Source organism: Ciona robusta, chromosome 1 (assembly GCF_009617815.1).
Source record: "Ciona robusta chromosome 1, ASM961781v2".
NCBI lineage: Eukaryota > Metazoa > Chordata > Ascidiacea > Phlebobranchia > Cionidae > Ciona > Ciona robusta.
This window is the reverse complement of record NC_143235.1, coordinates 1,632,315-1,650,092: the sequence shown is the minus strand read 5'-3', so window position 1 is coordinate 1,650,092 and position 17,778 is coordinate 1,632,315. Positions and strand designations below refer to the sequence as shown.

The window sequence follows — 17,778 nt, the reverse complement described above, 5'->3', positions numbered from 1 at the left end:
ATAAAATCTATCCGGTTCTCTTGCCAAGTCGCTTGGTCACTGTCATAGCTGTATATTATTTATTGGCGCGAAACATTCGGCGTGTCATGCCTCATCGACCACTTAATATTTTGTCGTTTTGAGAAAGTTTTTTCGCTTAGGGGATTACAACGCTAAACTTAAAAACAAGATTAAAATCCTTTTGTTTCGTCATTCCACGGTTGCCCGTTTTAGAATTCGCGTTTCACAACGTTGTATCATCGAAATTACCTTTTACCTATTAGGGAGAATTACCAAATTCTTTTACATGAAAGTCATTAATGTTAACTCGGGTGAAACGTATGGTTACCCAACACTGACGTACACACCCATGTATTGGGGCGTGTACGTTTCCCACATATACGTTGTATTTTGTATTATACGTGCTCACAAAACTACACTGAGTGATTTATATCACATATGTTCCATAAAACGTGCCGTTAGCACGACGCGGTAGGATTTTACGTAAAGTTTTATAGTTCTGTATGCCGTACATGTTGTATTGGAAGAATAACTTTTTTCGTGCCAACACTACCAGAAAAGCATTGATTCCTAATTGGCGTAGCTGTTCATACTGTATTACACCACCCACCAACCGCAGATTTTCGGGGAAAATAGTCAACAAAAGAATGACATTTAATACCCCTTGTGGTTTAACCTTATCTAGCACGGGCTGTTTAACTTGTAAGTTTTACACCGGACCTAACAGGAAGGAATGTCCCAAGTTCACTGCCAAGCATCGATCAAATTAAACCTTTCAAAGCGCGCTTACGAAATGAACCGGTTCCCACTTGGGGATAACGTTGTAAGAGTTGTAAGAGAACCCGAGAACAGAATAAGGTTCTGTGTTTGAATATCAGTTCACTTCAACCATTAAGCCAGGTGCAAAGATATGCCTTGTCGGAACTGGTGATTAACCAACAGAGCTCGGTTTTTAATTGATTAGATTGCCGTTCCGTGATGGACGAGTAGGTAAATACTGCCTCGCTCGTCTGTAAGGTAATATTACGGCTCCGTATTTAAAGAAATGTTAATTTCGCTTGCCCAATAAGCGACCGGAAAGCTCTCCTGACCACCAATTTGTCAGAACTTTGAAATACCAACTGTTTAACCAAACTGACTTGCTGTAGTGCGGCTACTTCCCGCATTGCCGTAGGCCCAAAAAGTTGCGGATACGATTTAACAACAAGCACTTCCTAATTTTGCAACTGTGTAAGGTATCTCCATTGTCACAAAACAATAAATTATACGTCATCCGCTGACCTCATACAAGCCACCTGACAACACAGACACGTGACCAACGGGCAGGATCCTTGGTTTCAATTTCGGAATATATCCGCAGACGAAACAGCGGCCTGCTTTTGTTAAAAATTCGCCTTTTGTTTTGCGTGTTATTAAAATCTATTCCTACGTGCAGGGATAATTAGATTAAAGCATTGTTGCTTTGAAATCCTGTTTACGGTGGCGAGCGTAACGTATTTGTTCGCATTTCATGTCCCCAGCACCCGTGATAGAACAAATAGAATCTAAGCCGCCATGACCGCTTTGAATAATTAAACATCACCGCATCACTAGTGCGAATATTTGCCAAAAGGATTGCTTAGATTTTATAAGGAAACGCAGTATATTGTCTCCATGCGACGACAGCCATATTTCTGTGTGGTCCTGGTAGACTGACAGCACTTAGCATCGACCATGCAAATCCTACTGACCATATATGTCAAATTAAAATACCGCATTTTTATCCTTTGTTTTGAACATTGCTCATTTGAGGCGGGCGCTAGTTTAAGCTGCGTGTATAATCACTGCTTAATGTGTTCAAATCAATTTAGACGCGTCACTCAGATTTTAGGTATGTTTGTCATCGGTACATTTTGTTTTTCAACCAAACTAAAAACGTTATAAAGCGCATATTTTTATAACTAATTCTCCACTCTATAAAAACGGTTGAAGAATGTTTATCCGTCTTAAAAGTATGCATATAGTAAATAACTTTTAAATATACGTTATTAAAGAGCAGCTTCTCGTCTGCATTTTGAACACAGGCTAACTCTAAACTATTTCCCAGCCCATACACACAAACTTACACTAAAATATACATCAAACATTATTATTTCGATTTTATTAACTCTTAGAATTAAACATTATTAATTTAAACTCTTCTAGATGTATATATATATATCTATCTACTGTTGTCCAATACAGTCGCATACATAACCTACGTATGAGATACAGAAGAAATGTTGAGCTTTTCAATATCTGCTATACAGCACACAAAGAAACAATAGGAACATTGTGTTCAACCGCAAAGTAACTTCTTGTTTTGTCTTCGCTCAAAGAAATGATAAAGCGATAACAGAAAGATATTACTCATATTTACCGAGGCAGGGAAACCTTTTAAAAAGTTACAGCTGCAATGTTATGAACATAAAGCAGCAACATATGCAAACAAAGGTCACTGACTTTGAAAATGGTTTTTAGGCTTGATATATTATGCAAAGAAAGTACTATAACTTTTTGACACATCCAAATACAAGCTGTTGCTCCATAAAAACGTTTGTAAAATATATATATAGATCTCAATTCAATATCGCTGGTCGCAATTCTAATGTATAAGGATATTATATATAAATACACTTTTGCGTACTACTTAGCCATATACTCGGTAATTATATGTTTTAAAGTGTTGTACACGTATACAAGTTATCGGGTAATCTGTTTTAATATTTTAGTATGAGATTTGAAGGTTGTACAATATACCAACGCTTGTATTAATCAAGTTTAAACAAATGTAAAATAGTTGGATATGCTTGCGTTTGTTACAAGCGTCGTAACAGCAGTGTGAAGTATAAAACGGATTTTTATGGTGAGCTTTAATTACTGTCATATAGAAGTCTTACTATAAACCTTTGTTTGCTGTTGTTTTCGTTTTAAAGCGATTACTTATAAATCTGGTATTATCGATAGTCTGCAGATTAACGCAGTGAATACTTAAAAGTTATTAAGGAAAACACCAAACGGAACAGAAATGTTGTGTGTCATTCAAGACAGGAATGTTTTTTGCAACTTTTGGCCAAAAAGTAATATGCACGCGTGTTGAGTTACTTGCATTTAAATCCGCTTCAGCAGTTTAGGTATTCACTCAGGAGCAAAATGCACCACAAACGTTTGTTCATAGACCTTACCAGTTTCCGTACACAAATCCGCACAAAGAGGTCTTAGTATTATGACCGGCATTACCCGACACGCTACAGTATATGTAAAACCGAAAATCTTTTAAAACAAAAGTATCGGTGTTCAAACTTACCGAGGCTTCCCAATGATATGTCCGTAAATCCGGGATCTTTTCGGGCCGGTTATTGTATGAAGTAGAGCAGGGGTTAAAAGCCAGGAAACGTATACACTGTATACGCACGAGTGGCTGTACCATTGGGAGGTTATTGCCAACCACTTCAAACATATGAGGACAGAGAAAATAGGGCGTGAGATCAAAGCAAACCATTCCTCCAGCGACACCTAATGGAATAAGTGTATTTAGGTAAAACGTAAGGACGCTTTAAACTTATGGCGAGGATTTCGAACAAGATCATTTTTTGAAAACTAAATCTATGGCAAATGGTCAAGACGAACAAAATTGAAATTATCTTCTGTTGAAACGACTGTGGTTCGACCTTTGCATCGTTAATGCGTCCTTTTTTATTAAAGGGAAAAAGTAATATTATTGGGAACGGGTGCTAAGTTCGAAACTAGTGAGAACGAGTTTTAAATGTTCTTATCGGCATAGGTATTTGCTTAAAATTACAGGTCCTAGACAAGGACCTCACCCATATAAAAAAAGAATGGTTGACTCAGAAAACTGTAACAAGTTCGTACCAATTGCCCTTTACGTTCCGCTGCTCTTAAAACCAGCAATTCAATCACAGCTATTATCATTGTGCTCGTGCACCCCCATGCGGCGACTGCAAACGTCACAGTTAATGATGTAGATGGCCACGTCATCCAACAGAAGGATTGTTCTTTTTGTGCAAATACAGATGGGAATATATCGCTGTTATCATCGTGCACCGTGTGTTTTATTACTTCAGTATTCGCTACGTTATCTTCTCCCACAATTCCTGCTGGGTTTAAACCTTTGTTATCGAAGTTACCACTGATGAACGAAAGTGTGAAACTGGATGAAGCATCGGTCAAGTTATTTGTCAGTAGATTTGGAATATGAGTTGCAGGGACTTGGGTGTGAAGGTAGAAGTTCAATGCAAAGTTTAACGGCATCGTTATCACTGCGGGTATGCCTGTAAATTGATTTGGTTAAACTTTGAAGTTTAGCGTTACAAATTATTGTAATATTTACCAATAGTGAACAAAATCGTCTTTCCGCGGATAAATGTCTTGCTCGTGCACGCCTTCTTGCGGGTGTTTAGATTTAGAAAACTTTCCGCTAGTACGCACTGTGTCTCGATCATTGCAATGCACTGTTTGGATAGAAGTAAAACATTAGTTTATATACAGTAGAGTGGGGGAAGATGGGACACTTTTTAGCTCTATTTTCTCGTCCCATTTAGTAGTAAACGAAGAACATTCAAAGAATTATAAAACTATATCCTCACGACTCCCATAGACCACCGTTAGTTGTTTTAAACACAATCAGGATACTTGGTTATTATGTGCTAAAGGTGTCCCATCTTCCCCCATCCTACTATATATGGTACTGTGATGTAAGATGAGTGTTGTTAAAACAGAATTCCTAAACCTGTTTTATACGATATCAATCGCCTGGACAAATAATTAATCACGACCACATTAATAACTTTTAATCAGAAGCTTCAGTTAGAGTTTTAATTAATAATGCAGTAAACTATCCACAAAATTATACACATGGTAACCCGTGAGCTGGCTCCAGGTGTATGAAACTCAACACCCATGTTGTAACGACTGTCGTTGCCCCGCCATACGAGGATAAGTAAGTTACAAAAAATATTCATAACCTGTAAGACCAAACCGATCAATGGAAGAAACAATTCCTCAATAATGTGACAAGCAAGTTGAGCTGCAGCAGTTGTTATGACGGATATTATGAGGATGAGAAACATAAAGACGTGGATCATTCGTATCGAACCGTTCAGTTCTTTTTCCTATGGGAAATAAAAAAATAATATAACCTTGCTTATTGTGGATTAGAATATGCGTAGATGCAATAACTTAGTGAAAGAAAACAACATTTATATTCTAGGGCGGAGAGGAACACATTTAGCACATATTATCCAAACATCCTGACCGTGTTTTAAACAATTAACAACGGCCTATGGGGGCCGTGAGGATACGGTTTTATAATCCTTTAAACGTTCTTTGTTAACTACCAAATGGGACAAGAAAATAGAATGAAAAGGTGTCTTATTTTTTCCACCCTACTATAGGCTACCTTGCAGTCTGTAACATACACAGATCATGCGACGGTATAAATACTGGAACGCAGTTTATTGCAAAACTGATTTATAGTTGCCGATATGTTTACTTGGTAACTGAAAAGTGTATTTACCTTTATCAGTGTTGGTATTTTACACATAGTGCAATGTTTAAACAATTAATAAAAGAATACTAGAGAATTGGTAAAAAGTAAAATGACATTTTTATGTGCGTTAGACGTTCATCATGGAGAATCTAAACCTCCAACATTCCCACTGCTATAATTTACTCTTGAGGCAAGTTAGCGTTTGCGTGTATAAAACCACGCATGGAGCAATCAAAGAAACTTAAATTGGAGGCGTGCTGCAATAAACGCGCTTACAGCTTCCCAAGTACTCACCTCTCTTCGTAGTATAACACACGAGTCCTTCCTGTTCTTGGCTTGCGTGTATAGAAACTGGACTATAGAAGCCAGCAATGCAGTTGAACTGACGGCTAAAGTTAGGATGTTGTCTTTGGAGAACCAGAGCCACATATCTCCAACTTGAGACGGTGAATCCACCATCGCTGTACAAATTCAAGCCACAGGTAATGTTACTTTAGTTATTGTACCACCTGTAATGTGTTTAATAAATATTAATATAGTAGAAGATGGGTCACGTTTTCATACTATTTCCTCGTCCTGCTTGGTAGTAAACAAAGAACATTCAAAGAACTATTAATATCGTATCCTCACGACTCCCATAGACCGTTGTTAATTGTTTAAAACACGATCAGTAGGTATTTAGATATTTTGTGCTAAAAGTGTCCCGTTTACCCACACCCTACTATATAAGTTGTGTAAAATAATAATGTTCCGCATAATCCGACCAAAATCAATATTGCTGCTAAAAATAGAAATCCTAGCCTCATGTAGTATCATAATACACGTATAGACATACACGTTCGCGGACACATGTAGTGTACTTGTTTGCAAATACTTCATGTCTGATTATATGAATGCTTCTGGTTAGTATAGCTCTATAGCGAGAGAATGCATATTAGCTGGCTGGCGTAATCGTATTATAATATGTTTCTTAAATTCAAACAGACAATTAAAGGCCTGAATAGATTTTATGTTTGAACCGCGTCGAAAAGCTATTCAGTTTATCGTTCTATAAAGAATTTCAAATATAAGTCTTTATTAATCTCGTTTCAATGCTGATTGAATTACATGTTTAGTTGCGGCGTATGCATTACACTTGCTTTCAGTCAGTATTAACCTTGATATTCACTTCTCACGGTAGCGGGAGATCCCTGGAGCTTTGTGGCAATTCATTTAACGTTTACTTTATCGACGTTAAAGAAATGGAAACAGACTGCTTCGGCAGATTCGTAGCACTTATCCAAAACGAAAAATTAAGTGCGTTATGAATTGAATGCATCGCGAAGGGGCGTTTACGGCCGTGCAATTATGCGTTGCAGTAGCACATAAAAGAATAAATGAAAGTTACTATACTTTATCCTCGCGTGGCCGGAAACGACAGTCGTTATAGCACGGGTGTTAATGCACCGGTCAGCTTACGAGTTACCAAGTATGTTAATTTGAGGGCGATTATTTTTTTGAAAAATATTTTTTTCTTTTAAATTTATAACTTCAAAACTCGTATTTTTTCTTTTTAATTTATACACTTAAGATATTGTTACAATGATCGTAGCCTACTCGAAAATTATTTAGCGTACCATGTATTGTTCAATACATTCAACGAGGCTCAAATATACGCCAAGAACATTCCCACTAACAAGCAACTTCTTTATAACTCACTGCGGGTGGGTGGGTTAATTAGTCTCCACCTCCCACGTGTTTCCTTATTAAGATTTTAAAATCAAGCAGCTGGGAATAATTCCTGCTCATTAACTAGAATCTAAACTCACCCGAAAACGCGCCATCTACTCAATAAAATATAAAGTGAAAACTGAAAATATACATTAACTTTTTGTTTCTTTTTTTTATAGCTCCATAAACAGAATGTTATTACGTATATACCAAAATACGTAAAGTTACGGTAAAAGTCTCAACTATATTCACTAAGTTCTACAAACGGTTAGCATGTATATATAAACCGATCATATTAAAACTTATCGTAATTCTGATGTAACCTACTTTTGCTTAGTGATTTTGCATAGATTGATCGCTCCCTTGAGAAGTGATTACAAATCAATCCGAATGCGCTCTCTAAATCAAACGAGTAATCACTGTAGTGACCCTGATCTGCAAGCGACAAAATTAGGACAACCGAAACCAGGTTCTTGTGTCTGGTGTCTCTGATAAGAATGCTAGCAGTTTCTGACCTTAAATCTTTCAGATACGTGGTGTTACACTTGTTCCAACTTAAGTTGTTTTCCTCAAAAGCAGCTAAGGAATCGCTTAGTTAGGTATACCACCGTAAACTGGCTTGTACGCAACGTTACGTCTTACTTGCAAAGTGGGGCGCCAACCTCTAAGATAAAATATGCTGCGTTGTATTTTATAAGCCGTTTGATCTTTACACAAGGCCGGCTCCAATGACTGACATTGTAATGCAAATGTTGATTTACTTTACCGCTCACGAGCTGAGAGCTACTACCTCACGAGTTGCTCCGGATTTTTAATGCAAGCCTTAAATGCTCACCACCCAAGCTGCATAAACCACCTGCCTCGTGTTTCCAAATCATGAACGCGTCTCACTGTAATACATTGAATGAACGAAGCGTTAAAACTTAACTGGCACCACTGTATGTTTTATATTAGCGAGCGAAGCGGCGTGAGTATATGAATAATGTATGGCGGAAGAAAAGGGCATTTCTAATTGGTCGGTTTTGCTAAAACGAAGTAACTTGGTGTGGTATGATACTGGTCCCAACTGTTAAACCCTTAGAGATTTCAAACTGCATTCTTGGGCGTGGAGCATGGGAACTAAACGTTCATTGAATAACTGTTGCATGATTTGCAGAGTTTATCTATTTTATTATAAGCGACTTATTTTCTAAGCGTCAATTTACTCATAAATAGTTAAAAATATTACCGAAATTTTCCCACAGCATTAAACATTAATAATTGGTAAAATATAATTAACTTCAGCACATAATATAAAATATTGTCTGCTAAGGTATTTATCTTGCCCCGTAATACCATGTGCTCGAATCTAACTCTTCCTCAAAAAGCAACTGTTAACTTAACGTTTCATGTATAGTAACCTTTCGCCTTAAAAGAGCTTAATTGTGCTTTCCCCTTCACGTATAACAAAAGCTTCTCCTTCCCGCCCTCTTTGAATGCGACCAACCACCCCTGCTGTACTGGTCGATCACAACTCTCATTCTATTGATCTTAATACAGCAGTAGCGGCGCAATCCAGTAAGGATAAATGAAACCACATTTGGATCGATGAGATGCGTGCTACTACAGGCAGTATAAACAGATGCATCCATTAGCGTCCATCTTCATCAAGCGTTACATTTATCGCATTTAAAGTACATGAACGCATGCAGGATCCATACAGGGTTTTATGTTCGTTCATATTATTTCCTCATGGGTGGGAATGTCGAAGTACAATCGTCTTACGCACGCATGCCAATCTCATGCCCACATTGTAGCAATTGTAGCGAGATAATCCACGACGTGACTGCGTAATTGGACGACCCGTAACGCTCGTATATTAACGCATGAATGGTTTTCGTGACGTTTTTATGACGTATTATGCTATAACTGTAGCTAAATTATATCCCGTTAGCCTTTACATATGTAACAATTTTGAAATAGAACTAAATTTATTTAAAAAGCCTTTTCTACAGTTGGTGTTGATTAGTTAAAATAACAGCTTCTTCCTGTTATGACGTAGGAATGATATCACGATAATATAATTTAACCCTTATGACGCGTGTGCCTTAATTTTAAGAACATAACACAGTGGTGATATAGATTTTCCGATTTCGGTTAGGATTCACAACAGTATATACCAACTGTTTCTGATGTTTCACTTACTAAACTATACATTCAATGCTAAGTAATACAATATCCCAAAATAACCTTCGTATTCTAAACCACTAAAATGTCTACAATTGTGCACTAAAGGCTAAAACACCAGCAACTTTATATAAAACCACAACGTCTTGTAAAAGCTCTTATAACCACACGACATCTCTGTCTACATAGACAACCCCATTCAAGAGGACACACTCACTAAGAACGTTTAAAACACGAACGTCTGCCGTCCGATTACAAAAGCACTTATTGGGAAACTGCTTGACCCTTTTGCGGCAATTACGGTTCGCTCGCCAAGCATTACGCTTTACACTTTATAGTAAGAAATTATAAATTTGGGTGATGTGTTTTTAATTCTATGTATATTACTCTGCAGTAAGATAGCTATAGTTAGCATGTAATATCTCATGTTTCCCAATCATGTTTTTAACGAATAACAAAGAGTCGACAGGATACGTTTGTTTAATTGTGAAAATGTTCTTTGTTTACTACCAAATTGAACGATTACAAAGACTAAACACCTGAACCATCTTACCCTTTTTAACTCTTACTTTCAATCATTCAACGCATGCGTGAGAACCACGTTCTTTATGTACGTTTGTACGTATATCAACGCTTAAAATTTAGAAAAAAAGTAAACATTACTTATTTAAATTCCGGCTTTTATAATCACAAGTTTAATGGTGGCGCCTCTGAGCGAGATTTAAAACATTAATTGGCACAGTTGCATAAGGTAGAGTAGGTTGGGGAAGATGAAACACGTATCTATTTCATTGTCTCTTCGCATTTAGTAGTAAACAAAAATAATCATATGATTTATAAAACCACTTCCTTGCGACTCTCATAGGCCGTTGTTAATTATTTGAAACACGATTAGAATATTTGGATATTGTGTGCTAAAGGTGTCCCATCTTCCCCCACCCTACTATATATAATATGTATAGGCCTGCTGTAGCAATGATGTGTTGTTTAACTTGTAGGAATTTGAACTTCCACATACAGTGTTTAAATATAGCATGTGTGTGAGAGTGGTATTTAGTTTTTTTTCTACTTGATTGACCACTGACGCATTACCCCAGTAATAGACCCAATTATAACCACACCGCAAGCGTGTTCAACAGAAAATTTAAAATAACTTTCCGGTCTGGGTGCGGCACACCAGACACGCGAATGTTCGTATTCGTTATCTGCGCAGTTGTTAAAAAATGCGGTTCGAAAAGGATGTGTAAGAATTTTCTGGTTTTTAATTTTGATAAAAAGTACCATAACGAATGTTGTGCAAAGCACAGTAGAGTCATACTTCAGCTTACTTTGTGAGAGTAAATACCGTATCATAAATAGTAAAACTTAATATTTAGCAGAGGCAGCAGTTATTTATGTCAGTTTCCTGCCTTTTTAAATAACACCAATGACAAATTAATATGTGGCTGTTATTCGATTGTAAAATAGATGCATTTCCCCAAAAATATGTGGCTGCTATTCGCTTTTGGTTGTGACCCAAAATTAAGCGTATACACAAAACTCAAAATGAAAACTTTTATATTTTACCAAGGTTTCGTCTGTTTTCCGGCTCAATCAAGTAATGTATTATATCTTGTGGTAACAGTGTGATAATTATATACGTTCAGCTGTTTTTATTATTAGTTAGTTAGATTAAAAGAAAACAAAGTGGAATGCAGCAACATTGATATAGTAGGTTAGGGGAAGATGGGATCTTTAGCACATATTATCAAGATATTCCGATCGTTTTAAACAATTAACGACGGTTTATGGGCATCGTGAGGATACGATTTTATAATTCTTTAAATGTTCTTTGTTAACTACCAAATAGGGCGAGAAAATCGAATGAAAAGGCGTCCCATCTCCCCCTTCCCTACTATACTAGTATTCTCTATGAGTGTTCCATTAAAAGTAAAAACATACATTGCGTATTATAGGAAACGTCGCTATTATAAGTTCTGACCGCTTTCTGATTCAAAAGGGCAGAACATAAACGCACTGGTGCGGAACGTTTCATTGGTAGGGACTGTATGGACGTCCGGGATCTATTGTGCTTACGATATTATATTGTCCAAGCTACTTAGGTACTTATCACTGGATTTGACTTTTGGTCAAGGGCTTTATGAATTCATACTGTAGTGACATACATAATCTATGGACTTTTTACGCCTCTGGCTATACTTCCGTTGTTATAAAGGCAGAGGATTGTACAATGTACGTTTTATTACGTGAAGCGTAGGCTCATTTGTTCGCTTAATAAGGCCCGTTGAGTCATTTGTGTTGGTTTCGCGTGCAATGTATGATATGTTGTAATACGTGGAAGTGATTGTAAGTAAGCAGTTATAGCAAGCCTACTATGACCAGCGGTTGTTTATAGTCGTATGTACAGTTATTATTTAAAGAAGGATAAACAGCATATGTAAATAGCTAAAGCAGTAATTGTTTGTATTAGAACAGGAAGGTGTGTTATTGCAGTAGTGCAGGGCCAGTGCTTATGCAATTTTAATGTACTGACGGAATTTGGTAGGGCAAAGTAATGTATGCCCATCACAGTGTTGTTGATTATTTAAAATACGATCAGTAAATAAGGGATTTTAATGCTAACAGTATCCCATCTTACCCCACAGTATTACACGGCCTAGCATTACATTTTAAGAATATAGTAATAGTATTCTGCTAACTTATTATAGCAATGCCATATCTTGGTTTTTAAATGTATTTATATGACGCAAAATTCCCCTCAAAATCGCTTTGTATAATTTTGTACACTATATGCTGAAACGTTTATATATATATATATATTATTGCCAATTAAGTATATGTATAAGATATCCCAGAGTTCGTTTCATAACACACAAGTGTGTAGGATTTACAAAGAAATGCATTTATATTTTGAAATGTATAGAAATGTAGTTGTATTACACAATAAACAATCCGTTTCTAACGTTTTCTAAAGAAATAAACTAATACAATTTCTTTGCAATACAGATCAGTTCGTTGCGTTAGAAAGAAACAAAATCGATATCAGTATGTCTCGTGCATGATTCAAACCAACATGAACCCGACAACCATCACGACTCCGCCATGTGTATTAGAAGGTGAGACAACATTTGGCTTTGATCCATGTAGCTTTACTTGGAACACGACGTCTTTTATTTCGTATTTACTTTCACAGAGTCATCGAATGCGTCGTTAAGTGGCATTGTCTGTTCCAACGTCACAATAGGGATCCCGGTTGTCGACAATTCAGAGTTGGTTGCCGCGAGTGAAGCGACAAGAATAGCTACATCGTGAGTTGACTGTATTGGAGCTATTCTGGGCCATGTCACATGACTGTACCTCACTGTATAGGACCTTAACCGTATAGAATAGCAATCGTACTTAAACATTATTGGCTGAAGTTGGACTTACTTGTATAAGAAAATACTTCCGATGATTTCTTAACATTTTATGAATGAATCTGCCGCACTATTATTAAGATCATCTTACGTTTTTAAAAGCCAATCAGCAGTAACATTTTTATGTCCCATATATTCCCACCTAAAGCCAAATATAGTCTAATCAAATTCATTGAAAACACTGATATCATTTTTAATATTGGGTGAAAACCATAGCTTTAAACTGTGTGTTTAGTTGTGTCCAATTATTTCCACCTTTTAACACCATAAAGCATTATTATGAAGGTACCGAACTCAAGGCCCACACCCGTTAGATAAATACAAAAATCTGTTTAGTTATAACCCACTAGCGTTCCCTCATAGCCACATATATAGTATATTGATACGAGGGTAGGGTGTTCGCAACCAACATCGGCGTTTTAATATTGATTATATATTACAGGGTATTGATCGCCTTAATAATGTTCGGGTTCGGTTGTTCGCTTGAGCCGAAGAAAGCGTTAGCGTATTGCAAGAAACCAAAGCAATTCATCACCGCACTCGCGCTGCAGTTATTGGGAATGCCCCGTAAGTATGAACGTGTTTAACTTTAGAAAAGTGGTTTGATTGCTCAGGACGTGTTTAAGGCCACCAGCATTGTTACGTATGTATTCTTGGGGCAAGACAAAAATTTAACGAAAATTCCGTCAATTTTTTAGTTACTATAATGTCTGGACTCGATGCATACAGGTCACCAAGCAGCCTGTCGCTCTATTAAGCATACATCAATAGTTTCCTGTATTTCCTTAGAACGACTATCCATGCGCCGGTGTACCGTCACTTTAAATCCTGAAAGACCCCACTCTAAAATATTTTCATTTTAGTCCAAATATGTACAGGACAAATATAACGCCGACTGTAATTTTTATTTCCAGTTCTCGGCTTCGGTCTTTCCCAAGCCTTCAGAATGACACCGACTGAAGCTGCAGGTGTTTACATTCAAGCGAGTTGTCCTGGTGGAACTTACAGCAACCTTGCAGCATATTGGGTGGACGGTGACCTCAACTTAAGGTAAGTGTAGCCCAGAGGTTGCAGGTTCAAGTATTGACGCTGCCACCATTGTAAGTGTATGTGTCTTTGAATTTGACACCGAAAACCAGGAAATATGGTTTAGTAGGGTGGGGGAAGATGGGACACTTTTAGCACATAACATCCAAATATATCCTGATCTCGTTTTAATCAATTAACAACGGTCTATGGAAGTCGTAAGGATACGGTTTTATAATGTACTTTGTTTGCCACCAAATAAGACGAGAAAATAAAATAAACAGGTGTCCCATCTTCTCCATCCTACTATATATATTATGTGTTAACGATGGCTATTCTACAAAAGTACTATGCCTTGTCGTATGGCCATAAGATTAAAATGTTTCGTAAAATTTAATGATCTAAATAGAAATGTTTGGGCGAATCGGGCCCACTTATTCAATTTCTCGCTCCTACAGCGCGTTACGACAACGCGATTTTAACCCTAAATTGGCGAATTATCAGTTACGGAAAATCATTTATAAAAATTACACTGGTAACTCGTAAGCAGGCACGAGGTTTATGAAGCAGGACACCTTTGTTATAAAGAATCCACATTCATTCAAACCTTCATTTATTCTGTATATACCGCCATAATAGAGGGTGGTATAATTTATCGTCAGAGCTAAAGCCGTGACCACCTATAATGTTTAGTTGTGTTTTGCTTCAACAAAAAAGGGAATTCCAAGTCGCCTCGGTCAAATGAAATTCTCTCCCCTGTTTTTAGCGTTCTCATGACAACAATGTCGACAATTCTCTCAATGGGGACTTTACCGCTTTGGTTGTTCTTGTTTCCTCTAATGGCAAACACAGGAGATACTTTGAAAGTTCCATTCGACCAGTTAGGTATGTATACTGTGTGTTTATCTATGCATTAATGGGGCAACCCTGGCCCAATCCTACATTCCTTAGCGTACATTGCTGTACATAGGACGTCATCCATATATATATATATATAGTAGGGTGGGGAAAGATGGGACACATTCAGCACATAATATCCAAATATTCTGATCGTGTTTTAAACAACGATCTACGGCAGTCGTGAGGATACGGTTTTATAACTCGTTCTCGTAAATTACAACTAAAATAATAAAATAAGCGTGGTCGCTACACCTTGCCGACAAACGAGCCATTTATGTTTAATTATTTTCAAGTTAATTATTACGTCCGGTTGTATTGCGTTCATACTGTATTATGTTTTGGTGTATACTACTATGACTTCATTTATTGAATCATTTAACACTTTGTAATTACCAGGTTACGCCCTCCTTGGTATTATCCCACCGTTGTTGTTTGGTATTCCCGTCAACTATAAATTCCCAAAACGTGCTCCACTTATTACAAAGGTAAGTTTCTATTAAAGTTCATAAGTTGTAATCATTGGCGTCAGACAATCGAACTTCGATTTACCGTCGTGGCCACACACCTTTGTTCTCAAGATAATATATCTTCCGTATTACTACGTTTCAAATATGATAACTGTGATACTGTAGTTACTGTAGTTTGATTACGTATAAACCAGTAGTTTTGATTTTTACATTTCTATATTAATGAATTTCATGACGCCTGTTTTTTTTTTTTGGGGGGGGGGGGTTTATTGCGGCCATACACCTTTGTTCACCAAATATACCAATATATCTTCCATGCATGTATATATATACGCGTCTTAAATTATAATTCTATAATTTGATTACTTATAAACCCGAAAGTTTGATACGTAGTACACTAACGTTTTTCTGCTAGAATATCGGAAGTATACTTACTCGTTCAAAATGTTTGTACCCAAACCAACTGGGCAAAAAGTTTTAATGGATAAATGATTACTAAAACAATGTTCCCATATTCCGTTTTAGATTTGTACGACCAGTGGATTCGTTGGTTTCGCCTTAATGGCCATCATACTACTTGCAACACAGAAGGTTAAATACGTTGTATCGTGGAGACAGATTGTTGTAAGTGGTTTGGTGTGGATGACACTTGGGTTACTTGTTGATGAAACATTTAGTAATGTTAGGTGTTAGGCCTAACCTATGTTAGTTACTGTGGGGTTAAATGAATACCGTTAGCGCATTATATCCTGTGTTTCCAAATCGTATTTTCTACAGTTAAAATCCGCTCTTTTCGTATAATTCTGTAAATGTTCTTTGTTTACTACGAAAATGGGACGATAAAAGAAAATGAAAACTTGGAACATCTTAGCCAAACCTATACTATATAAAACGAATTTTAAAATAAGCATTTTTTCACATATTAATTTAGGTCCTGTTATTATTTCCTTCTATTGGTGGCATCGTCGGTTACCTAGCAACCAGGTTGCCATGGTTGGATTATAATGTTGCACAGAGAAGAACTGTTGCTATAGAAACCGCCATGCAAAACACAGCTCTGGGGGTTTCCATTGTTCTTATTTCGTTCAGGTAATTATAGATCCACATAAGGCTTCCGTTCCTCATACTCACGATCCAGTTATAACATGGGTGTCTTCTTATACACCAGACACAGTTTGTATACTTGCGCCTCATGCTTACAGTCGAACTATAACAGGAGTGTCTTCTTATACATCAGACCTATATAGTGTATTCATACAGAAGGATGGGGGGGAAATGGGACACTTTTTACCTCTATTTTCTCGTCCCATTTAGTAGTAAACAAAGGACATTCAAAGAAATATGAAACTATGTCCTCATGACCCTCACAGACCGTTGTTAATTGTTTAAAACACGATCAGGATATCTGGATATTATGTGCTAAAGGTGTCCCAGCTTCCCCACCCTACTATATAGTTCATGCTCACTGTCAAGTTATAACATGGTTGTCTTTTTATAAACCCAATACATAGTGTAGGTTGCTATTACACCTGATGATGCTCATTATATAAACCAATTCAACAATCTTCTTCCCATTCATCCAGTCTTACCCTTCCGGAGTTCGGAACAATCCTCGTCTTCCCAGTTTTCTACGGAGGACTTCAGCTTATCAGTATGTTTCCAATAGTTGCGATCTATCGTTTCCTTAGATGGAAAGGTTACAAGTGTGTCCTCCCTAATGAAGATACTGAAGAGGAAGACACGGAACTGCAAGAAAGAACCGAAAACGGAGTTTCAAACCTTGCGTTTACTGAAGATGGTGCTATAACTGAAAATGGGACTACAAAGATACCAATATAGCGGTGGAAGGTGATACTTTCTGTACGGAGATCGAGGATCGTGCAACACATTCTAGACGTTGAGGTTGGAAAAAGGAATGAGAAAACGACGACAAAAGGAGTGCATTGAGTATGAAATACCTCTGTTTTATCTCCTCGAGTATGTTATAACACGATAAAGATTGAAATGCCATTTAAACATGGTGCGTGCTGCTGAATTTAAACTAAACTCCACTGTATTTGGATAAATCTATACCCTTTGAAAGATTTGTGTTATATTTTTTTATTTATTCGTGACGTTATGACACTACTTTGGTTACATCTTCGTTTAGAGGTGTGTAAACGGGACGCATTTAAAAAGATGTACTTTTTCTGTTTTGTATGTGCTTGCTTTGGCATTTAAAATTGCCTCTTTCGTTTATGACGAAACGGTTTCTATTCTTTTAAATGTGCATAATTTCTTAATAATAATTGCACACATGGAAAGACGTTACACGGCTTTTCATTTCGTTTGATATTGCTCGTATACGAAGCCAATACGTTGTACACATTGTCACTGTGATTACTTGTAAAATGTAAATCGAATATTTTGATTTTTGTACTGTCTATTGCAGTAAAACAACAGCTTTTTTATTTATATTTAATCCCCATTGTATTTCATAAGTGACGTTTCAACACGAAACCTTTTTTCTGCTAAATGACTTCATTAGAAAATGACCATTCCGCAATAAATGAATTTAGAGAAGGAA

The 17,778-nt window shown here is 36.9% G+C and overlaps 2 protein-coding genes across 3 annotated transcripts in view; one reads left to right on the top strand and one right to left on the bottom strand.

The window, feature by feature from the left end:
- LOC149741220 (uncharacterized) overlaps positions 1-5,986 on the bottom strand; it is a 19,310-nt gene extending 13,324 nt beyond the window's left edge. For both annotated transcript variants that reach the window (XM_089880305.1, XM_089880361.1), the window contains exons 1-5: positions 5,822-5,986; positions 5,004-5,150; positions 4,370-4,490; positions 3,892-4,310; positions 3,326-3,534 (exon numbers count right to left, since the gene is read on the bottom strand). In XM_089880305.1, the coding sequence (XP_089736431.1) occupies positions 3,326-3,534; positions 3,892-4,310; positions 4,370-4,490; positions 5,004-5,150; positions 5,822-5,986 (1,061 nt within the window). The remainder of the gene's footprint in view (positions 1-3,325; positions 3,535-3,891; positions 4,311-4,369; positions 4,491-5,003; positions 5,151-5,821) is intronic.
- LOC149741219 (ileal sodium/bile acid cotransporter-like) lies at positions 5,868-17,778 on the top strand. The gene is made up of 10 exons (XM_089882371.1): positions 5,868-6,009; positions 12,410-12,519; positions 12,597-12,711; positions 13,262-13,386; positions 13,734-13,869; positions 14,612-14,730; positions 15,142-15,230; positions 15,738-15,836; positions 16,144-16,301; positions 16,796-17,778. The coding sequence occupies exons 2-10, from the start codon at positions 12,462-12,464 to the stop codon at positions 17,049-17,051; spliced, it is 1,155 nt and encodes a 384-aa protein (XP_089738497.1). The 5' UTR covers positions 5,868-6,009; positions 12,410-12,461; the 3' UTR covers positions 17,052-17,778.

Bases quoted from the DNA above. Each gene is read 5' to 3' on its own strand.
- LOC149741219 (XM_089882371.1), top strand. From the start codon at position 12,462: ATGATTCAAACCAACATGAACCCGACAACCATCACGACTCCGCCATGT. The intron at 12,712-13,261 runs GTGAGTTGACTG...TATATATTACAG, and splicing joins GCGACAAGAATAGCTACATC to GGTATTGATCGCCTTAATAA. The intron at 15,837-16,143 runs GTAAGTGGTTTG...ATATTAATTTAG, and splicing joins TATCGTGGAGACAGATTGTT to GTCCTGTTATTATTTCCTTC.